Here is a 25,545-nt window from a genome sequence, read left to right on the forward strand (position 1 = left end):
TGTATGCTGGTTTTGTTAATCTTACTTACTTGAATCTATTTTGTAAATTAAACCATCACTGACTCGTTAGAAAATTCTTTTGATCTTTGTTTTGTGCATCATGACAAAGAAGTTTGGCTGCTTATTGACATGTGACCTTGAAACTAGAGGACTGACTTTTTGTTTGGCCAGATTTATAATTTGGTGTAGGAACTGCTGTGTACTTAAAACAATATCTGGATTAACCAGTTATTCAACTCACCAAAATCAAAAGACACTTGGCGTTTGCATGAGGCATGTGATAAATATTGAACGAAAAGCCTTATTTGGCTGTGCTTAGTAACATGTCAACCACAACTTTGCCTGCCTTTACAATCAAGTTTAAAAAAAATATTGAATGACCCTTTGACACTAATGACAAGGGATGTAACTCATATCTCTCCTCAAAGATGAATTTTTTTCATTCAGGAGAGCTTCATTTCATAGCAAATAGAAATATATACACTGGCACAAAAGTGGATCTCATTTTGGCTATTACGACATGCATGCTTTTCCCACCATCCAGCAAGTTTTTTGCTTTGACCTTCATCCAGAAATTGAAATACCACACTTACGAGTATGACACATTGACAACTTCGAGTTACACATTGACAACTTCAAGTTACATCGATTCATAGGATATGTCTTCATCTAAAAATGCCTTCCTTATGAAGCAAAAGTTTAGTTTGCATGTGCATAATGGTTACTGTTGTTGCATTCCATTGACTGCTTAATGCAGTGAGAAGCAATTATTTGGTTAGGAAACACTTTCCTACTGAAAGTTTGTGACTGCTATATGCATGACTTTTATATAGGAAGTTTACTAGGGGGGCTGGAATTAGAATAGCCAATGAGAAAAGGTGACCATAATATATAGGTTTGACTGTATTAACTGAAAATTAGTACTTTAGCACATTTGGAATTTATTAAATCTGAGTTCAATTTAAGCAGATTCTAGTATAATCTTGATTGTACAGTCACCTGTCTAAATCAGATACTTGTCTGAATCAAACACATTTGTCAGTAACCTGTCTAAATCAGTCATATGCATTAATCAGTCTCCTGTCTAAATTAGCCTTCTGTATAAACCAGTTAACTGTCTACATTAACTACCAGTAATCAAGACTGGTTTGATTGCAATATTTTAGAAATACAGTAGTTTTCAATTAATTTATTTTGTATTTTGTTCTAGTTTCACAGCAAAACTGCCCAGTCCAGTTTAGAGGTTGGAGATGACTATAACATCCCTCATTGGATGAACCACAGGTTAGTCAATGGTTGGATACTATAAAAGCTTTCTTATCATGGAACTCCTTTCTTGATGCAATTTTCATATCCTATAAACACATGTACAGTCACCTTTTTGACATTTTGAAATGCATTGGAGGGTCATGTAGCAAAGGTTCATGTAGGATTTGCTTACCTTTAAGGAATCGACAGTACTTTTGGATGTAATTATTGTTTTTATGTTTAAAGATGAAAAATGATTTCTTGTTCAAATACATTCCCTGATCACATTAACATTAGAGATATAAACATGCTACCTTCTGAATCAAGCCCTTCTATAAATATGGAAATGCCTTTGTCTATATCATATAAAGGGTAATATCTCTTGTCCTTTGCTACCACCAGGTGTCACTAGTTTGTAAACTTAGCTTCTGTGCAACAACATTGTACAAGACATCTCCCATCAATCCAAGCCAAATTTGTATTGCTGTTCAGATTTCAATCTTATGCCAGCAGACAACAGCTGAACCAGTTTAGGTGCCACCCTTGCAGAGAAGGTAATAAACCAACTTTCTCCACCCCTTGGTAGACCTGCCAACTCTTACGATTTTGCCATAAGTCTTACGAAAATTACCCTTAAAATACAGACTTATGGCATACTAGCAAAAACTACAGAAAAATGATCGTTGCAGAAAAATCCGGATGATTGGCTCATCCGTGTTTTATTTGGATCTGGGTTTCATCTTAGAATTAGTCAAATTAGTCAGGGAACCAGACTAACTGTACAGCAGCACCCCAGATGCTTTAAACTGCACCTGTTTGTTCATGCGAAGTGTCTGTATGATCAAACTGTTGATTGTAGAATTTTTAAAACTGGCATCCAGAAAGCAATGCATGTTTACAATGAAAGAAAAAATAAGCTTCTAGAAAAGTGTTAATAATCAACACAGAAGAATAAAAGGAGTATTCAGATTCTTGTGAATAAAAGCTGGGAAGGATACAGTTATGTTTATTGGACATCACCTGCCAATTTGAGTATGTCTCATGGCAGGATATATGATTGCCATCATCATGTGAAATGGAAAAGAATTTCCAAGAATTATTTCAAGTTGAGAGATAGCAACAAGCCATTGAGCTGCATAGGGTTTGGAACTAGAGTTTGTGCAACAGTACTAGTAGTAAATAAAGTCTATGCATACTTTACAACCTTTTCAGTTGAACATAATGTTTGTCATCAATGTGTCAAACTTTTAATTATGTTTTCCAACTTTACATTAGCAGTTATTGATATTTTGTTACACTGTACTAAAAACTGGTCAATCTTACAGAAAAAAATCAACTGCCTTACTGAGATGGACTCGTCAGGGTTGGCAGGTCTGCCTTGGCTCCTCTCTCTCACTGCTGACATAACACCTCATTGCTTGCAGTCTACTGGGGGGCATCAGACTTCTATAGTTTTGATCATGTTGGATCAACCGGTTGCTGCAAAATAAATGGGTAATCCAAGTCATTTCAGAGAGGTTTCAGAATTAATTTTTCAAACCCTCTCTTTCTTCCCCATCCCTTCTGACAGATGTGTTATCAGATTGGGAGAAGGCTGAAATTCTTCAGCAGGAGATCAGTTGCTAAATGAGGAATGGAGATTTTATAATTACCACAATTTCTGGGGTTCCTGTTCACTGCTGTTCTATACCAAATGGCTAACAGCAGGTTGAGGCAGACCATCGTCTTAAGTCATATCATCATATTCATTCTTCTGCTGAGATCAAGATGATGGAGATGGCAAGATCTGTATATACAGTGCATCATCTGAAGGGACAAGTATGCCATCAGTTTTGATCTTACAGATGTCTACTTTCATGTCACTAATCACCTGGCATTGTGAACATTTCTTTGGTTTGCTTACTGTGAAAAAGTTAACCAATTATGGATTGCATCATCACCCTGTACTGGCCAGCTTCCTCTATGGTATCAGTGGTATATCTGGATGATTGCCAAAAACATTGGTAAGTTCTATTCTCCCCAAGGGCAGAAGTGATCCCTTATCCCTTTTGAATCATCTTGGTTTTTTCATTTATTTGGAAAGGTCTGACTCTTCACCCATCCCAGTGTTTTGTCCACCTGGGGTATGGAGTTTATAACCCATCTCAATTCTAGTCTCCATCATGTCCATATCATACAGACATTCAAACTCTTAGATGGGAATTTCGGCAAGAGAGTTTTTGCAGCTCCTCTGCTTATTCAGTGCGCCAGCAGATTTGATCCCACTGGACCACCTTTATATGTGCCTATTACAAATGACTTTGCTGTACTCATTTGTACCTCTTTTTAAGCCCACTCAATGATAAGGTTAATATGAAGAATGAGGTAAGATGATTCCTACGTCAGTGCAATGACCACAGTTGGCTCATGATTGTAATTCCTCTGAGGAAACCCAACCAGAAGTAATGGCATGTACAGAAAAGGGAAGACGCCTGTTGATTTTGAGGTTCATGGTCAAAGGTCAAGATCAGAAGGGCTTCCAAGATAAAAAATATTTATTTGAAAATAATTAAAGTCCTGTGCCTTGTATTTGAGACAGGAAAGGTACACATCAGTTTTTGGATCACTAGGTCAGAAACTGAATGAAACCAAGACTAAAGGGAAGAAAAATGGTTTTAAAAGATACTTTGATATGGCAGGCCTAAAAGATACTTTTTATGGCCTGCTTATTGTTAGTTTTACAAGCCGTAGATCAGAAGAGCTTATGGGTTGTTCTATTGTCCATCATCACTCCATGAAACTTTACATCCATCCCATGTCTAGTTGCTCAAAAATGAAAATAGCATTGTTTGGACATCCAGTTGTGGTCATCTTTAAAATCCTGTTGCCACTACTCCTTCTTAATGGATGGTCGTATCAAAATGGTGTTTTCTTTACAAAATGTACAATGTCTGGTTGGTTCTAAATGAAAATGGGGCTGATCTGATATCCTATATGGCCACCACAGTTAAAATCTTGTTATCACTACTCCTCTGAAAAGAAAGTCATGTGGCAAGGAAGTTTTCACTAGAAGACTTTCTATGATGTATAGGTTGTCCTAAATGAAGATCCTGCTGATCTGATATCTAATTTGGGTACCACCATCTTCAAACTCTAGTTATTTCTACTTCTCTTGAACAGAAAATTTTATTGACATGAAAATGGTGTCCAGTATGATCACCACAGTGGCCAAATTGAAAATCTCGTTATTGCTAATCCTTCTGAATGGAGTTTCATGAGAAGACTTCTTGTGCAATATAGTTGGTCCAAAATGAAGATGGTATTGAGCTGATGTCCATGGATGGTCATTTCAACATGGGAGTTTTACTAAACAACTACTTATGATGTTCAGTTTTTCCTCAATTTTGACCTTCAGTATGACTGCAACAGTGGCCCTCTTGAAAATCTTGCTATCACTATTTCTTCTCAGTGACTGGTTATATCAGCATGGGATTTTCTCTGAAAGACTTCTTATAATTGTCTAGTTGGATGCATGTGAAAATTATGCCGATCTGACTTCTAATATGACTGCCACAATGGCTATCTTGAAAATCTTGCTATCACTACTTTTCCTAGATGGCTGGTCATATTGACATTGTCTTTTCTCCAAAAGACTTCTTAAGATGTCTAGTTGGTCCAGAATGGAAATGGTACAAATCTGATGTCAGATATGGCCATCAAGGCATCCATCTTGAAATCTTTTTATTGTTACTCTATCAAAATGGAAAGTCATATGAACATGGGGTTTCCACCAGAATGCCTCATTGGTCCTCAGTGAAAATGGTGCCAAGCTGAAATCCTCTATGTCCAACACAGAAGCTAATTTGAAAATCTATTCATTGCTGCAGAATATCAAAAATGTGTTAAACACTCATCAATTAAAAAGAAGAATTGATCTATTTTTAAATCCCTGGAAATTTTTAAGCCATTCGAGTGTCAGACCCTTGGAGGGGCTTGTGTTTTGACTAGGCTCATTTCTATCATCTAGTAGAGGTGGGGCACAGGTGAGGCAGGGGTATATATATATATATATATATATATATATATATATATATATATATATATATATATATATATATATATATATATATGTGTATATATATATATATATATATATATATATATATATATATATATATATATATATATATATATATATGAGCTAATTGCTATATCTATAGCTATGTTTTTTGTAACTCGTGGTACATGATTTTATTTAATTTTTAAAACTTTTATTTATGGTTGTAAATAGTACAGAATGTCTTTTTGTTAGATTTTGCCTATGTGATCTGAATCTGTTCAGAGCATAAAATTACATAGGATTTATAAATAGATGCTGATATATATGTTGATAGTTACTAATAATAATCTTAATAATATGACTTAATGATGCCTTTGGCTTAATTTTTCATTGCCTGATGGGGTTTAGATGATTCTAGAAGAATTCATTAACTTCCCATTGGTTGGGCTAGGTCATATGAATAGGCAGGTTTGAGGCAAAATGGTATTCATTGAGTAGAAAGATTTTTCACATGGGGTATATTGTGAAATATATTTACAGTAGAAGGTGTATATAAGGAAAGAACTTAGCACTCAGATTCTTTCTAATTTTGGAGTCATCATTTCTTGTGTTCCTATTCTAAGTCTGCAGATGCGTTTTATGTTGTACATATATATTATTTGAGGAAAACATTTGTTTGGACTGTTCAGTGGAAATAGAAAGTGTTCATTATTTGGACTAATACATTATTTGGAGCTGATTTGAATTATTCGAAGGAGTTCTGGATGACACCATCTTGACAACAGCATGATTTTAAGTGGTCCAGTACATTTCTGGTTTTTAAATTTATACAGAACTTTTCAGTCATTTAGGACTTTCATAGAACTTTATCAGGATTATTCTGGATTCACTTCATATGTTCCTCTCACATTTTCAGTTCTAACTTTGATAATTAAATTCTTTGTTTTACAAAACTTGGTTTTGCTTCTTTCTGTTACTTTGTTTATGACCATAGAGTTTTAACACCATGGCTTTAGTTTTCATAATGTAAGCAATCCACAGCAGTGAAAGAAATTGTTTGACCAATTACTCATACATTTGATTATTAGGCAGATGTCAGTCAGGTGAACAGGCCCTTGTTTTTCAATTTTGTTTTCAGCAGGAATATTGATGTTTTTAAAATGGAATAGTACTCCAATTTGGCCCCCCCCTCAACAATTTAAAAAAAAGTGAAACTGTTATCCTGGCCATTCACACAGTATCTCGGGTTTATCCAGTTGTGAATTTTAAACAATGATTGATTGGCATCTGTACATTGATTTGAAATCTGCTTTGTACACAGTGAGAAACCCCATCCTCAAGAGCTAGTTGAAAATGTGAACTTGAGACTTTGAAGTTGAAGAGCCAGTTGTAAAATGATGCAGACATAAATTAGGTATAATGTGATTGATTTATATTTATAACAGTACTTTTAAAAATATTATTTTCAGTTTTTACACATCTAAGAACCAGGCTCAATCTTACTGCAACGGAACTTTTGTACCCAGAATTAAACTGCCACCACAGATGGTAAGTTTTTCTTTAATATGAGTACTAATTAACTACCAGACAGTTATCAGTTTAAATGATAGAGATATTGCTTGACTAAAACAACCTGTATTTGAAATTGTTAAGTGGAATATTAATTATGGCCTTGTATAGTCAGGAAAGATGTGTTACTGTGTTGCTTGCATGATATGAATAAGACTATAATTTTGGGGAGAAATAGGCTTTAATTGTTTAATGATGCAGTTCTTAACCTTTTTGTTCAGCTACTCAGATTAGGTTTGTGGTGTTAGCCTTACCACCCATCAAATGCTAAAAACAACTTGTGTAGAAATTTCAAATTATTAGGTTGATCTTGGCGACCCACTCAAAAGAGCATGGTGACACAGTTTTGGGTCATGATCCTTGGGTTATGAACCATTGATTTAATGAAAAGTCAATCCCCAGATTACTAGTCAGGCTATATAATCTTAAGTGCTTCAAAATTTTAACTTTTTTTTATACTAGCTGAGAATTGCTGTTTTGCTAACATTGTACACTAGCCAGACATTTCATGCATATTTTTTATGCTGTAAAATACTTTATTTTCGTAGGTTTCAAATTTCAAGGTTTGGGTAAAAAAGGTACATATTCATCGGTATCTAATTTCGTGGATCATTTACAAAAAAAACAATGATGTCCTTGTGTAAGTTTACTATAGTTCATTTGACTCAGCATTATCCATGTCTTTAGCTCAGTGAATTTTCACATCAGTGTCTTTAAATATAGATAAAATTACAAAATTTGTTTCGCACACAAAATGTTTCAACACCATTTGTATCAACAAACAGCATAACACTTGCCACACATTACTTGCTAAAACAGGCAACTCTGTTCACATCAAATTCTTTAATGCTGCCATAACCTGTGGAAGAATCTATTTGATTATTAAGGAGTGATTGGCTTTCCTATTCAGCCATAACATGGTTTCCTCCCTTTGATTTCTTTGCTGTATCATAGACTGACTCTTCCAGAACTCAGGACAAACATGGCAGATTACATGTAAACAGACCAGTCTTTTTCAGCTTGTATTGTTTGAATGGCTGTATGTCAGTATGAATCATGTTTAAATCATTCATACTAATTTGGTAATTTTACGTAGCGTATACACTCAGGTATGAGCCGAATAATTTAAGAAAAAATAAAGGCCTGGAAGAAGGGGGGTGTCGGCTTATCTGCAGGCAAATGTCTAAACTTGACAGTGTTTAGGTCTTTTTGTTGACTACTGTAATGGCTGTAAATCTTGGGACATGAAGCAATAATATTTTTCGTGTCCTAAGACATAGACATGTAAAAAAAGTAACTTTCGGTGATGCGACAACTATTAAACTGTAATAAAGTACTATGATTGATTTTGTTATTATTTTGCATGTGCATATTTTCTGATTTTTCCAACACGAAGTTGAATAAAGGTAAATACAGACTTCATAATTCGCGGGCCAGTTGAGTTTACCAGGGAGACAATGCTGAACTATAATGTACAGTACTTACACAGTGCAAAGCATGCATAGCATCACTTAAATCCTTATTTATTCCCAAACATATTACATGCAGATTTTGCTTTATTCATTGTTTTGACCAAATTGCATTCTTCCAGATAACATTTCAGCTAGTCCTTAATAGCTGTTTCATTTATGTTGAATCACGTGCTCATGAATTACTCATTTTCAATGATATAAGCAATTTTACAAATTGAGGTAATATTTTTAAAAAGGTATGCACGTTTAATTGTACAAGGCATGTAACCATCATAATTTAAATGTTCACAAGGATTGGTAATAATGAAGTCAAAAATTCTCATATAGATAAACTAAGATCAACATTAATCACTTTTAGTTTTGTGTTTAAGCTGAACAAACATCATAACTTTCCACACAATGGAAAGCTTGATGTTTTGCCGTCTCCAGTGTTGATAGTTGGCAAATTTGTCCTTCATTTTGTAACAGCAGTACAGGTCAGTTAATCATTAAAACCCTGAAACTGGCTCATGATAAGAGGGAATTTTGACTGGTAACTATACCAGTACATTTATGTGTAATTGCCTTTTATTCGATAATATTAGCATGATTACCACAATTTTGTAAAACGGGGTGTAAGGCATACCTATGAACTTTTTAAAAGCCATGTAGCGGCACTGAATTAAAAAATAGAGATTGGGACCTAAAATCGGGAGGTTTTTTGTGTCATTTTTAAAGCCTTGTTTTCACTAAATATTAATCGATCTTGCTGATCCAATATGCGTGAAATTTGCAAAAAGACTTGCCATTTCTCCCTGTGACATGCCCTATTTTCGCACAAAATCAAAGACATAATGTAATAATAAGGAGTTCTCTGCAAAAATCGGAAGATATTATGAAATCAGGAAGTAGGCAAGGAGCGACCCCAATAATTGGGAGTTTTTTTTCTCCCAGCGTGAAAATTGACATGTATGGTGTAAGGTCACTTACATCAAAGCAAACTACAACTCAGCTTTTACGTTATTAGCATTGAACAGTATTGTACATGTGGTGGCGCCATTATGTAAATATGTTCATTATCCTAATTGCTAGTGTCAAATTGAACCGTATTGTTTGTTCATTGTGTTGTCATACTGGGATTACATTTTAATGAGTTAGTTATTTACAGTTTCAGAGCAAAGTAAAAGTGTAATTACCGGTGCACTGATATAAAATGTCCAAGCAATAATGCATAAACAAACAATAATCAAGTCAAAAGGGAGAGGTAGTGTTACAGCAACTTGCGATTGCTAAATTCTTGTCATCGTTCGATCAAACTATACACAAAACTAAATCAGGCAGAAACGATAAGAAAACAGAAAATTAAATAAATTACTTTTCAAACAAGTTTATACCATTTCTTTTTAATAATCTTGCATGCCAACCTTGAGATAAGTATGCATGTAATTTTTTTAAATATAAATTTGCCTAAATAAATGCATTTAGAACTTACCTTGTGCACATTGAGATGTCTCAGGTTGTAGGTCGGCTTATATGCGGGTCATGCACTTTTTAGTGTTTATACTTGTTCAGTTTGGGGGTCGGCTTATACGTGAATGGGCTTATACGTGAGTATATACGGTACCTCTTTCAAGTTGCTAAAAGTTATCATTTGTGATGCTGTGTGGAATGAACTATAGTATACTGGCATTCATTTCTATTTGCGAGCAAACAGTTTTGATCAGTACTACAATAATTTAGCAGAGTAATTAGTTTATTCATTGCTAACATCTGGCATAAATGTGGAGATCGTAAAACAATGCTGACATATTTTTCCACATGTCTGAGCTAATACATTTAATACCACTGTTGTAATCTTAAGTAATTAGATTCTCATTGGTTCTTAAAGATGGCTATCAAAGCATAAGGTTCTCACTGTTTAGGGATTAGGTGCTTGAACAAAGCCAGTGGCTGTAAACCTCTTTTGTTCAAAACAATCTTTGCCATATATAAGTAGTTCTGCCAAAAGTGAATTTTATCGCAAAAATTCAAATCAAAATGTCACTGACACAGTGGTTAAAGACTTGCATCCACTTACTTAGAATAATCAAAAGCTGATAGTAATCTTTCATGTTTCCAAAGCGCATCATGGATAAAGGCTGATGTCTCACTTAAAGAAGAATGGGATTGTAACAATGTTTATGCCAGCAACATACACATAACTTGCAACCCCTCAATATAACTCTTAACCTTTATAAGGAGGAACTCAGATTCTGATTCCACTAGTGGAATTCAATAAATGAAGTGGCGGATAGTTTAGATTACATTCAAATCAGGTCTCAGTTGACCTGAAAACATCTACCATGTTTATTTATTTAGCGGTTAGTTGTTTAAACATCTATTTCTAGATGGGAAATATCAAACACAGTAAATCAGCTTTTATTACTATAATGTACTTCAGGTGGAGTCATTGCAGTCTTAAATGAGTTTTCATGTTCATGAAATTTTGCATTAAAATGAAATCATAGTCAGTTTCAGTGTTCCTTGTCATGAATGTTCATATCCCAATGTATATTTACATTCTCAGTTCTACAGATAGCTGTGGTATTAAAATAAAGTAAGAAACAGGTGATGCTTTTCCATTGCTTATGATGGGGGGGGGGATGACTGTTGGCTTGGTTTATATTTTGTTGTGACTTTAAATTCATGGTATGGCGCACCTGTGAAAACCATAAAAATGGAACCCCATGATTTTAAAGTGTTTCTCAGTAATTATATGGTATTCTTGGCAAATAACTTAAATGTTAACTTGCCCAGCACACTTCTTAGCTTGCCCCAGATTGTTCAACAAGTAAATTTCTATCATGTTTCTAATTATAAAGGAAGCAGCAAAATTAGAAAAGAAGCATTAGTAATATGAAATTTGAAATATATGGTACTGTATAAAATTTACTTTTCTCAATAGATTCTGTAAGATACAGTTAAGTCTGTTATAGAATGCAAATGATTTAGTTTGGTGTTTTATGACACAGCAACACGAGTTGGTTATTTAGTACAAGGTAACTGGAGTAAAGTTCCTTGCCCTAGGACACAAAATAGCAGCCAATGGATGGTAGGATTGAAACCTTCACCCTTTTGGTAGCGAGTCCATCATGCAACAACTTGGCCACTGTGGCTTCTGTCTCCATTGGTCCCCTAAAACATGCAGTTAAGCTCATTATGCGGATGACAACATTTTACTCCAGTTGTATATTCATTAAATAACCTACTTGTTTTGTTGTGCTGTAAAGCACCAAATCAAACTAAACAGATTTAAGAACAAAATAAAAGATAAACCCACCTTCAATTGTTAAAATAAAAACCAACCAGTAGATACTTACAGGAGTATATTTACCTGATCCTGTGTGTATGAACTGATAGTTACAAATTCAGTTTTTTTTCAAAGAACACTTATAGTTTGGAATGTTTACCACAATTATCAATGACTAGCAAATTTTCAGTAAACCAAATGGATAACTTTTCAAAATTAGTGCAGCCATACTTTACATTTTTGTAAAAATGTTGCTGTGTGGCATGTCATTGTTGTTATGACATAGTACGCAATTATTTACAAAGACAAGAAGATAGGTCAGCTAAAGTATATAAATAGGTCTGACATTTAGTTCTGACAGGTTTATTTTTTTATCTGTATTAGCAATATTAATGTATGGTTTATTTTTTATCTGCATTAGCAACAATAATGTTTGGTTTGTTTTTTATCTGTATTAGCAATATTAATGTGTTTGTATTTTTTATCTGTATTAGCAATATTAATGTGTGGTTTGTTTTTTATCTGTATTAGCAATATTAATGTGTGGTTTGTTTTTTATCTGTATTAGCAATATTAATGTGTGGTTTGTTTTTTTATCTGTATTAGCAATATTAATGTGTGGTTTGTTTTTTTTATCTGTATTAGCAATATTAATGTGTGGTTGTTTTTTTATCTGTATTAGCAATATTAATGTGTGGTTTGTTTTTTTATCTGTATTAGCAATATTAATGTGTGGTTGTTTTTTTTATCTGTATTAGCAATATTAATGTGTGGTTTAATTTTTATCTGTATTAGCAATATTAATGTGTGGTTTATTTTTTATCTGTATCAGCAATATTAATGTGTGGTTTCTTTCAGTACTTTGTATCTGTATTAGCAATATTAATGTGTGGTTTGTTCACTACTTTCTCAGAGATGTCATTATTGGGATATTTGTATTTTATCATTTACTATGTATTTGTTTACTTTCTTTGCAGTTGGAGAAAAGAAATGGTTTCAAGAAAAACAAAGCAGAAACAGGTTTGATTATATCACTTTACTCAGATGCAAAATCAGACAGGTCTTTGTCAAATTATTCCTGTTTCTTTCTATGTGTCTTTGCAAAATCTGCTATTGTCAGTTATTTTCTGTCCATTCCTTTTACCTTGCCCATGTTTGTTTTTGTAGGCAAAGGTGTACTCTTTATACATATTATTGTAGTCATTGAGATATACGAGGCCATTTAGTAACCCAATGAGCTTGCCCAGACCTTTTAGTCTAGCAACAATGTGCACACCCAACTATGAGCTGACCACAACAGTTGGACTTTATATGCCCTCCACTGACATTTGGGGGCTTAACCAACTCTGTCTGGTGTCCCAATGGACAGAATGGTTTCAGCTGGTGTAAGATGTGAATCAGGATGAATGTCAAGGTCAAGAGGGAGTACAGTTGAGGTATGCAGGGCGACTTACTAACCAATCTGGATGCTTCAGACATTTTAGTCAGTGGTATATGCAACCAACCATGAGACTGGATTTGATTCCCAACAACAACCAAATTTGTATTCTCTCTTTTTGCATCTTTATTTTTTTTCATGCTGTCTGGCTTTCCGTTTGTGTTTATATTTTTGTCTTATTTTTTTTGTCTCTCTTACAATTCCTCCATTGAATACATTTTCTGATTAATTTTAGCAAGTAAGCTCTGTAACATCTTGAATCCAGCAATCCTGGAAATGTAAGACTTTAGTGTATATGCTATATAAACAATAGAAACTCTCACCCATTACTGTCCCTAAACACCACTAGGTGATGTTCTATCAACCAGATGCTTACAAGTTAACTTTGCTTGGTAAGATCAACATTGTATTATTTCAACCTATCCATCTAGAAAATTGGTATAGTATTGTGTATTAATGTATTTGCTGCATGGTGCAACTGTTATTTATTATTTTTAAGTCAGTATTTGTGCCAATATTTTTGCAGTTTTTGGTTTTGTGCTCCAACGTAGTATCTTTGGTGCTCATTGTTTGTTATTTATTTGTGCAAACTTCTGGTATATTTTACTTGTTTAAGTAACAAGTGTTGTTATTGTTATATGTGAAAACTTTGGGTTATTTTCCGATATTTTTGTTGTTACTGTCATTTCAGTTTGAATGATGATGACAAAATGCACCAACCAAAGATATTTAAGTTAGTGAGGACACACGCGATGTGTCTCAATTGTACAGAGTATCCGTTCATTTCTGCCTGCATTGTCTGTGCAGTGTGGTCAGAAAGGATGTAATACTTGGTTTTGCAAAAAGGCTTAAAGAACAAAGAGAGATGGATGAAGTCTTGATGAATGGAATGCAGCATTGTGAGTCTTTACATGGAGATGTCATTAAAATTTGGTGTGTGGAGTATGCCATGATGGTTTTCCATGCCCCATTTCAGAATTGATGGGTACGATGCCTGCAGTGACTGTTATGTCTGGGCAAGCCTAAATGATGGAACAAGGGGTTTCAGAGATGACGGCCTGGCATCCTTCCCAGATGCTGCTGGAATCACGGATGCCTAAACTGGCAAAAAAAAGTGATTATGCATTTGCTTGCCTCTGGGTTATTTATGTCCCAATGTTCATCACAAATCTCCAGTAGTGACTTGAAGCAATGGGCAAGTGCTTGGAGTCAGTGGGTAGTTGTCCTCCCATATTTTGGTAGACCAGTGGGCTTAAGTTTCCCTGTGTTCAGGCATTGTCTTTAGGCTATTTGTTTTACATTGATGGCCTTTCCTTCCATCCCATATGCCACTATCTGACTGTCAACCATCCAGTCCAGTCATCTAGCTGGACATACTTTTTGACCAGTGACCAGAGGTCCATTACAGCAGCAAGATGTGATGTATACTGGTTAACTGTTCAGTGGTATGCAGAATGAAACAGGGATCTGTAGAGTTGATACCAATTTGCTGCACATTTTGCCCAGGTGATTTCCAAGCTGACCGACCAGCTGGCCGCCAAGACAGCTGACCAGCCAACCACAGAATTGATGGTCCGTTTACAAGTCCAGTATACTTTCTGGCCATGTTTCTCACCCAGATGCCAGCAGGCCAGTTATTTTTCATTGTGTGAATTTTGGGCAGATACTGTGCTGCACACACAGATGATGACAGACACCACATAACCTTGATTAGTGAGTATTCTAAGACCCTGTTTGGAGCAATCAGAGTTTAGCTTTAAAATGGCCATGGAGTAAATTTACTGAGCTTTTCTGATTTCAGAGTGCCTGCTGCCACCATCTGTGAACCAAGACTATATGGTTAATGCTTTAGTAGACTTGGATGATCTGTCTGACAAGATATGGGACCTGGGGAACTTGGGGTTCTTTTCAGAAAGCCAGCTACCAAGCAGTGTTTTGGTGATGCAGATATTGAATGCTTTTGGACATGTATAGTACTGTTTTATAAGGTGGATTTTAAAGTTTTCCATGCCACCTCCAAATTAGTGAAAAATATGTGGTAACTTCATCAGTGCTTCATATGGCATCACTAGCTGTTTTTTGCCTTGCTGAAAATATGGAAGTGATCATGTAAGGGAGTCCATGCAACATATTTCCAAGATAATTAACAGGGACAAGCACCAATTGGTTGCTAATGCCCTTACAACTTTGGCAGCTTTGGATCTAGTGAGATGAGCTACATGTCTAATATTGAATTGAATTTCTGTACAACAACATTATAAAGGAGTTTGTTGTTGATATCACATTACTATTGGACTTCTGATGTCATCATTTGAGATTTGACTAGTAATGCAAATGGCGAGTACTGGGTCAGGCTTCATCTATGCCTTAGTTTCATCTTGTCTCTCAGTGGATTAACGACATAACGATTGTAATACTTGCCATTTCTGGGAAAATAAATCAGTTTCCTATCAATTTCATGCAGGTATGAGTTGATATAACAAGCTTAAATTTGTTTAGTCCCGCTGGTAGGTGAGTACCACATGTCACCACTGCATGGTGGCATCAAATTCCAAATTTTCTGTATGCAGTTACAGTGACCCCACACAGCAACATAAATGTACAAATATGAAAAATGGGGTGGGAATATTCGGAGGAAACTCGGATTAGAAACAGACTGCTATTTGTTTTAAGCGAAACTTATAGTCCAAATTGTTGAATCTCTGAGCTGAAATGAAAAATTGTCATCCCTTGTATTACATAATACAAAACGATACGAGCCCCTGTATCAATACAGGTTTGGGGACTTGTTTAATGAGTTACAAGAAGACAAGTTGAAATTACAGAAAATTCAGTCCTTGTTTATACACCAGTATGTAAATTTGAAGGTCTTTTGTCAAAATTTAAATCAACCCTTTGAAAATGTTTTTTAAATGATGGATGGATTAGGTTGTTTGAAAAATCATGTTTGGGATTTTATTGGCACAGATAAATTCAAGGTTAAACTCTTTTCATTACAAGACAAGATTCTGTTTATATGCAGCAAAATAGAGTTAGAATTTTTATTCTGTACATTGAAATGACTTTACATAACACTTTATTGAAATACAATCAAAATTGTTTCGTGTGATACATTTTGTGGTTTTGTACATGATCATCTTTTCTCACTTTGATGTTTTTGGAGAGCCTTGAAAGAGAAACATCTTTAGATTTAGAAAATGCATGTTTTATAATCTAAAATGTTCTTTAATTCCATTCAGTAATAGTCATGTGTGAAACTTGAAAAAAGTAATTTCATCCTGGAAATGACCTGGAAATTTATCTTTAGAAAAGCATCGGAACCATGTCAATCAGATCACTTATATATTCATATTTCATTACACTTAAGGTTAAAATAATATAAAACTAATAACAAATAGAGAAGCAGTGTTTGTTTCATGCTTCATAACTATGAGAAGTGAAATTATCTTTCTCATTGTATTTATTTCATTTGTCCAAGACTGTTTCAAAACCTGGTACATGAATTGTCTACTTTCATAGGATGAATATTGTAGATACAATATGGCATTTTGCATGGTTTTCCTTCTGAATAAAATATTATTCATCAGATGATGAGATTAAAATGTTTTCTTGTTAAATACATAGTTTACAATTAAATGTCCATTAATTTTGTCAGTACTGTCAATGTCTTGCATTGTGGAATGTATGGTACTGCATATTGTCGTGGACTTTGGCTCTTTCCCTTTTCTTGTAATATTATGATGTAATGTCAATTATTTTTCACCAGAATAAAATCCAGAGTCTTGAAACAAATGTTCAGATTTGTTAATATTCTAAATTTGACAATAGTGTATGAATTTATGCAGCAAAATAAAAATGATTTCTCAATTTTCTACTTGTGTTTTAAATGTTTCAGAATCATACAGGTTTTACTGTAATACTCTCATATGGTCCCATACCATGTATTCATGTGACACATGAAGACCAATAAAATTGCAAAAAATTTATAAGAGGTGGGGTATAATCTTTTAACCTATCAATAGATATTTAGGTTATTAAATTGATATGCATGTATTTGACATTTCAGGGTTGCTATCCGCTTCATCTTGCGAATCTGATGATGATAACTTTACCTTTGTGGACTATGATGAATTTGATGCGCAGGTCTTCAAACTGCCAGCCAAAACCATACCAAGCCTTGGGTACGATGCCAGAAGACTTATTCTAGTGTTTATTATAATTTTGCCATTCAGTGTCATGTAATGTTTAGATATAGGAAATTACTGTAAAAGATGGAGAAACAGACAGAATTCATTAATTTATTTATTTTGTTTTGTTTCCTCAAAATTGAATTCTGTTTCCTATTGTATTTGTGGTTTTGCTTCTGCTCTGATTCAGGAAAGAGGTAATTTAACTCAAAAAGAAAATTATATATATATATATATATATATATATATATATATATATATATATATATATATATATATATATATATATATATAGACACACACATTGAAACCCTGCTGTAAAGTAAAATTTGGATATAGCATGGTTCTGGGAATAACACTTGTAAGTACTGCAAAGCTTTAGTGCCAAAAGTACCAGATTTTAATTGTTTAATTTGGCAGGATGTGTTGTATTCTTGAAGGAGAAAAAACATCTTGCCTTTTTTTTGAAAGACATTAATTCCTTAAAAAGCTGATCATTGTTAATCTAATTATTATTAAATATCAATTAGAAAGACATCAAATCCTCTTTTTGTCTTCTTCAGTGCATCCGGTAAGCAATCATTTCTACTTCCAACATAGAGAAGTTGCTCAGTCATTTGGTATACACAGCCATGCCCCTTGTCATTGTAATGCTAATACTGTATGTAGAATTGTACTTATGTCGATCATTGACTGGAACAGAACCATTTAAGTTGTAGGGGGTGGAGGAGTTTGCATTTACATTCCAACAGTATACTCTCAGATTTTGTAATGCAAAGTAATAGTTATAACCATGAATTTCAATGAATATAGGATTACCTTTGTCTTTGAGAGAATAACTCTACTGTTTTTATGGCCCTCACTCTTTATCCATGAAATCTAATGGTTTAGTCCCAACATTCATCCAGCCAGTTATATACACTCGTTAAATTGTTCTTCTCAGGTATATTACAAGGTGAATACCTTTGATCTCCTATATGAATTTTGATCTCCTGTATGAATTAATGTTAAATTTGTTTTAATCGATATACGAGTTTCATTTTAGAAACTCCCTATGTCTGATTTATGCATTTTATTGTCTGCCAAAAATCAGTCTCTTTGGAAATGTCCAGTAAATATGAATGTTTTGGAAAATTCATTGTTTCATAAGTGTGAGTGTATTAGCAAGAAATTAAGTATTTGGATGGAATCTAGCAGATACAGGTCATTATGAAGTGTCTGTGTAAGTTTAAAAGTGCTTCAACTACAGCATGAATAATTGTAAATGAACAAATGGAGTCATTTTGTGTATGTTGGTGAAGGGGGCAGGAATGGACAGTATAATTCACCAGTTGATTGACTGTGATGATTGACAGCATGGCTAAGTCGCATGGTTATAAAGGCTGTTTTTTTTCCTTCAAAGCTTTCATGGAGTTGTGGCTAATACATTCAACAGCCTTATGCTGCATGATTGATGTTGATGATTGGCATGCATTTAATTAGATAGGTAAATGTAACCTTAATGATTGATGCTGACGATTGTCATGCATTTAATTAGATAGGTAAATTTAACCTTAATGATTGATATTGATGATTACAATGTGCTTAATCAGGCAGATAAATTAGTTGATTTATAAATTTGGGTGAAAAACCTTTTATTTTGACCACTGCATTGTTTGGTGCTTGGTTATATATGCTGAGTAAAAATATGCTGACTCTTGTTTACCTTGAATGATTGTAAACAGGAAGACAATCAAATAAAACTTGTTGGCCTTATCGGTGTTGGTTCAGTAAAAATAAGCTAACATCATCAAAGTGCTGCCATTGGCTCTTGTTTACCTTGGACTAAATGATGATTGTAAACAGGATATACTGAAGACAAACAAATAAAACTTGTTGGCCTTATCGGTGTTGGTTCAGTAAAAATAAGCTAACATCATCAAAGTGCTGCCATTGGCTCTTGTTTTCCTTGGACTAAATGATGATTGTAGACAGGATGTACTGAAGACAATCAAATAAAACTTGTTGGACTTATTGTTATTGGTTCAGTAAAAATAAATTAACATCAAAGTGCTGCCATTGGCTCTTGTTTACCTTGGACTAAGTGATGATTGTAAACAGGATATACTGAAGACAATCAAATAAAACTTGTTGGCCTTATCGTTGTTGGTTCAGTAAAAATAAGCTGACATCAAAGTGCTGCCATTGGCTATTGTCACAGATGAAATTAACATTTACAAATAGAAACCTTTAACACCTTTATTTATACAGTAATTGACATGGTTTCTTCTACAAGAATACAACATATCTTCCCACGTTATTAAATCAAACACGTATGGCATTAAAACTTTCTAGTACTTTTTAAGTAAATTGGTGAAATTCTTTTGAAATTTTGTGAGTCATGCTGTGATCATGTTACATACAAATTCATGTTGTATCAAAGTGTGCTATTAGAGAATTTCACACAAAGTATCTATATTACATGCTTTTGCATTATTGAAGCCCAAATCAAAGAATATATTCCATTATATCCTTTTAAGAAAATCAGGAAACGTTTCTCTTTTAAACTATTTAAATTTTGGCAAAGCAGATATTTTAATTTGCAAATAGTGTTCTTGTCAGTTTAAAATATCCCAATTAAAATGCCTGAGAGTGTTATTGCAAAATCAAATACCCGAGGGTGTCATTGCTAAATTGAAATAGAGCGAGTTCTTGGCAAATTAAAATATGTGATTTGGTGCATTTAGAAAGTTTGCTAATAGTTATATAATTTTGTAACATGTATTTCAGTCTACTGATTGCTACTTTCTTATTTGGTTCACCTGTTCCCAATATGTACAATGAGGTCAGAAATCTTTCCGTTTGTATCTGATATGCAGTCTTGTGTGTGTGTGTATTAGTGTGCGTGTGTTTACTTACAGTTGATCTCTTTATTAATAAAAACTTGAAAGTTTCCAGAGCATGATTTACAGATTCCAGGTGGCTTTTAACTTTGCTACGATATAAAGAGGAGGATTATTTTGTTTTGTTATTGGTTGTCAAACATGGCTGAAAAGTGCCACCTACTTGACAGCTCAGTAGCTAAATTATTGTGTCTGCCTTTGTTATGTGAAATATAATCATAACTAAAACTGGTTGATAGTGTCTTGCAGTTTTGCGAAAAACTAGTGGTATTTAGTTAAGTAATAGTTTAAAACATAGATGAATATTTTTGCATATAACCCAGTTCACATTAATAATCATCAAAATTACATAAACTTGAGAGGTTATCATATTTTATAGGTCTAATTTTACTATTGTTAAGATAACTCTGCAAAGGCTTATACACCACTGTGCAGGCTTGTAGATTTTGAATAAGCTTGATGCATCCTCCTGCATGTTGTAAGGGGTGACTATTGGAACCAGGAGCTGCAGTTGCTCAGTGATTAGAATGCAAGACATGCAACTGAATGGGTTTGGGTTCAAATCCTACCATCAGATCAGTCAGGAGCAGCTACCATTGCATGCCCTTACAACACCAAACCAAGTAATAGCTTACATGCATGAAGTCAGTTATCTGATAAGATAAGCACATGATGTTAGATTAGGTTTTGAAAAATTTCTCACTCTCCATATTTTTACTGAATCAGAGATTTAAAATTGGTATTCTTTTTTTATAAAAAAACACAGATTTTCTCGAAGTACAAGCTTATATCAACATGTACAACATGGAGGAAAGAAACATCCCAGAACCCTCAAGGAAGCACGCTTGATGCACACACCCAGGTCAAGGCATGTCTCAGATGACACATGCTCCTTTATGTTGGAAAAATCAGAAAGGAAGTCTGGTTTGGCAACCTCTCCAGCAATATCTATACCATCTCAATCCAGTAGTGGTGATGATTTGTCCTCGTCTCTTGGCTGTTATCCTGTGTTAGGTAATTTTTATCACCATACATGATACAACACAAAGTAGATTTTCAGGTACATAAACAAGTTTAGAAAAATATCATCTACTTTTCTGCCAAATTTGTGTACTGATGTGAAGCTGTATTATGCTGTATACAGAGATGGTTGCATATGTCCAAAAGTCACCAGCCAAAGCAGAAAGCTTGTTCACTTAAGCATTTCATATACTGTATCTATTGGCTTATAAAAAAGTTCGAACTGCAAACAACACAGACTTTAATCTACCATGACATAATGCTCCCTCTACTGATAAGTCCTTATAAACTGCATAGACATTATACAATGGCAGATCTGGGTCTATCTATTTGCAGTTGGATCTGACTTACAAGCAAGTGTTACAGTATTCTTGGTTTCAACAAATTTGCTAATTCTATTCATACCTTAACCATGTGATCGTTCTTACATGTTTTCACCCATTGTTCATGTACATTTCTGGACTTGCGCAATGTATATGTATATATTAAAGTCAGGAGAAAGATTTATTAGTTTTCTGAAATGAAACCTTGTAGCATTCTTATTAGGCTTGAAGTTTGTATGTTTTCATTAGTGCAATTCTGAATCAGTTTTTATGAGGTATCCTGTCTTTTATTGTTTTAATATCGGTATTGTATATATTTTCAACTATATATGTTAATCTGACCTAATTTTAGTTAATATTGCCTCCTTTTTAAGTATTTTGTTTAAGTGTAAGTAACTTATTAATTCTCTGTGTGGAGTCAAGACTCCCCCTTAACTCTAGTAATCTTTCTGTTGCTTACAATTCATTATATTGCAGCAGTAATATTTTTTCATTATGTTACCTGATTATAATTCCTTTGAGAATTAATAATACATCACAAATCCAGCCCTTATAGGCTAAAACTTTTTATTTAAAAAGCTAAGAGTTATCTACCCAGCTGAATGGCAGTTAGGTAGTGATTTCCCCTTGATACATGGATTGGAGCCAAATCCTATGAATACTTCAGTTACTATTTCTGTTTGTGCTGAGTAGCATGCTCTTTAAAGACAGAGGCCTTGCAATCTATGTACAAGTTAGTTGAAGTTTTTTACCTTAAAGCAAGTTGGAGAAGTATTCTCTTTGAAGGGAAGTATATACCATCTTAAATTTTCCCACTTTTCTTTTCTTTCTTTCTACAATGACAAACTTTCTGGCTTTTCACTATCATCACTTTGATATCCTCACACACTTAGATGCCATTAGTATGTACCTGCATGGGTCACTAGTGCATACCTCACATTGCTATAGCTATATTTAAATATGTGCAGGTCTGTTGTGTAATATAGAAAACTCTTGTAATATTGCTGTATAATTTCTACTATGGACAGATACATATGGGTAAGTTTTCTATATTAATCAAATCCTTGCATACACTTCATAGGTATATACAAGATGCATTAATGCTTTTACCTGTTTAGGCCTCTACCTGTATTGGCAGCCACATGCACCTTTTACAGGTAATTGTAGCTCTGCATGTACACTTTCAGAGTTAATTAAGCAGGATGCATACTGCGCTTCACCAAAATATATATATATATATATATATATATATATATATATATATATATATATATATATATATATATACACACATAAACTTGAAAGCTTATATATAGTCTGCTGTATTTTGTCTTAAAGATTTTAAGCATTTAAAGCATGAGCAAGACCAGATGTAAGTTTTGTAAACTTTTGAAGCATGGAACTACACACCTACTTTACACATATAGGTTGCCAGTCTTCAAATACATGTCAAACTAAAGCTGGCCTAAGCAGATATAATCTCGCACAGCAGTATGGACTGATTCTATGGATCAAATATCCCATAACCCATCTCAACACACACAACGGTACAATATCATGAAAGATAAAATGGCCCAGTTCTGTCAAAACTGGACTATGCCATAAGTCTCTGATCACAACTAGTCACTACCAGAGTCAATCTTACCATGTAAGCCAAAAGACAGAAGTTCTTGGTGCAGTTTGTTTATACCACAAGACACTTTCATGGATCAGCCAGAGGTTGCTCAATGTACCTGGTGTCCAGTTTATTGCTCCAGTACACTCAGGATAAGGAGTCACTGTATTCTCTTGCCTTTGTCACTCAAAGGGACCACTCCCTTATGGATCAGTTCCCAATCAAGATGTTCTGGTCCACTCTTTTAGACAATATTCTCAGTTTCATCTTAGATTGCACAGGATGCATGACTTTCACCAAGACATGACAAGGTACATTCACAAGCTCCATTGTCTTTGCAAGATCTCACTGACAAGAGATGGGGCCCCGAGCGGTCTAAAGCGTTCTCTGTTACGGATCACTGCCATCTCACCTCTGTCTGCGTGTGTTTGAGTCTCGGATTCGGCTAATGTGGGTATGTGAGAGCTTGCCAGTAGTTTCTCGTTGGTCGGTGGTTCTTTCCGGGTTTTTTCCGGCTTCTTCCTCCACCAATAATACTGGCCACCATGTATAGCCTATTGTGTGCTGAAAAATGGCATTAAACACTACAACAACAACAACAACAACAACAACAACATCTGACTAGAGAAAACTTGGTGTTCCAAGCATCAATCGAAGAAGTCTTTTACTTGTTTACCATTAGAGTTTTGTTCTTCTCCTCCTCCATCGACAACTTGGCCCAGAGTTCCAGCATGCTGATTAACAAAGTTTGAATGATGGGCCCAACTACTCTGTTCAGTATCTTGTATAGTGCAACAATGCACCCAGCTTTTTTCATGGTCAGTTGTGACACAGTACCTAGTTAATATGGGCTCTTCTTGGGGGGGAAATGGTCTTGCAGATCCGATACATGTTCATAGCCATGGTTTTGAGAATCGGTGTGGATAAAAGCAGAGAGAAGGAGATTGTTGATCTGATATCACATATTGTGAACCCACATCTGTACACAGACTGGGAAGAGACATACAATTAGTGGAAACATTATAGTATTATGATGAATCCATGCTGCTCTATGGCTAGTTAGTGCCTTTGTGCCCAGTTGCTATAATCGCCCAAAGGCAGCCACTATCATGATATGCCCCTATTTATTATGGATCTCTGTAGACTCAGTACCTTCAGAGATCCATCTCCATCCAATGCCATCAGTGACCAATGTCATCAGTGACCAATGTCAAATGGCTACTGGATTCTCCATTACATCTTTTCTGGCAATGTTCAATCCCTTCTGACCAGAAATGACAGTTACCAGTAAGTGCTATGAACCTGGCCCCAAAAAAGAAAACAGTGGCTCAGTTGCATCAAGACTGAATGTGGCCATCTGATGAGGACTCATACTACCATCACATATTCTAAGACCTGCTTTCTATTTGAACTGACAACAGGAGGCAGAATCTGTGAGATACATGCATTATCAATTATCATTTAACCTGAACTACTTGCAGTTCCAACAGGAAGGGTCAGTGCAACTCAGAATGGACCCTGCTTTTATTGCCAGGAACAGGCTATCGCTCATTGGAAATCAGTCATTTGTGGTTTATACCCTGGCTACGCAGGACTCTCGAGGTCATCTGCAGGAGAGTGAAGTGGTACCTGAAAAAAAACCTGAACTGTTGCATCAAGGAAGATACCTCACAGAGATGGAAAGTATGACACTTTCTTTCATCCTGGGTAACATGGGTTCTTTAATCTGCATATTGAAAAATAACCCAACGTCAAATGAAATGCATTTCAGCTCATGAAGTTAGGGCAGTATAACAAGCATTGCAGTAAAATAATTCCCTAGCTGACATTATTCATGCCAGGTCAGAGTCTTTCTCCAGCTTTTTCTTTGGAAATGTTGCATCCCAAAAAGAATCAGCTAGACCTGGTAGTGCCTATAGGCATGGTGCAACATGTAACCTTCCCGGTTTATTCGGCAGTCTCTAAAGAAAGCAGCTTTAGAACTTCTGCTGGATTTGCTGTAGCGAAATTTTTCCCTTATAGAATCCGTGCCCCAGCATATGGAGTCATTTCTCCAGCCAGGTTATTAGGGACCATAGATTGCCTCTCTGGGGTAAAAGAATATAACTCCCTCTAACTCATACCTATTCTCCTTTGTATTATGATTGGGTGATGTATTTGAAGAAGAACCTATTATAATACTTACCCAATCATAATACACATACTCCCTCCCAGCCTCTGTGCAGTTACATCCATCTAGACAGCATGCACTCTGCTATAACAGTAACTGAAGAATTAATGGGATTTAGCACCAATCTATAACAGTAACTGAAGAATTAATGGGATTTAGCACCAATCTATAACAGTAACTGAAGAATTAATGGGATTTAGCACCAATCTATAACAGTAACTGAAGAATTAATGGGATTTAGCACCAATCTATAACAGTAACTGAAGAATTAATGGGATTTAGCACCAATCTCTATATCAGAGGAGATCACTATC

The 25,545-nt window shown here is 34.8% G+C and overlaps 1 protein-coding gene across 3 annotated transcripts in view; it reads left to right on the forward strand.

Moving 5' to 3' along the window:
• LOC149785046 (GATOR complex protein Iml1-like) overlaps window positions 1-25,545 on the forward strand; it is a 219,312-nt gene that overhangs the window by 45,087 nt on the left and 148,680 nt on the right. For all 3 annotated transcript variants that reach the window (XM_089978764.1, XM_089978765.1, XM_089978767.1), the window contains exons 14-18: window positions 1,211-1,284; window positions 6,757-6,835; window positions 12,574-12,616; window positions 17,101-17,215; window positions 20,870-21,117. In XM_089978764.1, the coding sequence (XP_089834890.1) occupies window positions 1,211-1,284; window positions 6,757-6,835; window positions 12,574-12,616; window positions 17,101-17,215; window positions 20,870-21,117 (559 nt within the window). The remainder of the gene's footprint in view (window positions 1-1,210; window positions 1,285-6,756; window positions 6,836-12,573; window positions 12,617-17,100; window positions 17,216-20,869; window positions 21,118-25,545) is intronic.

Source organism: Sinohyriopsis cumingii, chromosome 13, assembly GCF_028554795.1.
Source record: "Sinohyriopsis cumingii isolate HCF-2022 chromosome 13, ASM2855479v2, whole genome shotgun sequence".
Lineage (NCBI taxonomy): Eukaryota > Metazoa > Mollusca > Bivalvia > Unionida > Unionidae > Sinohyriopsis > Sinohyriopsis cumingii.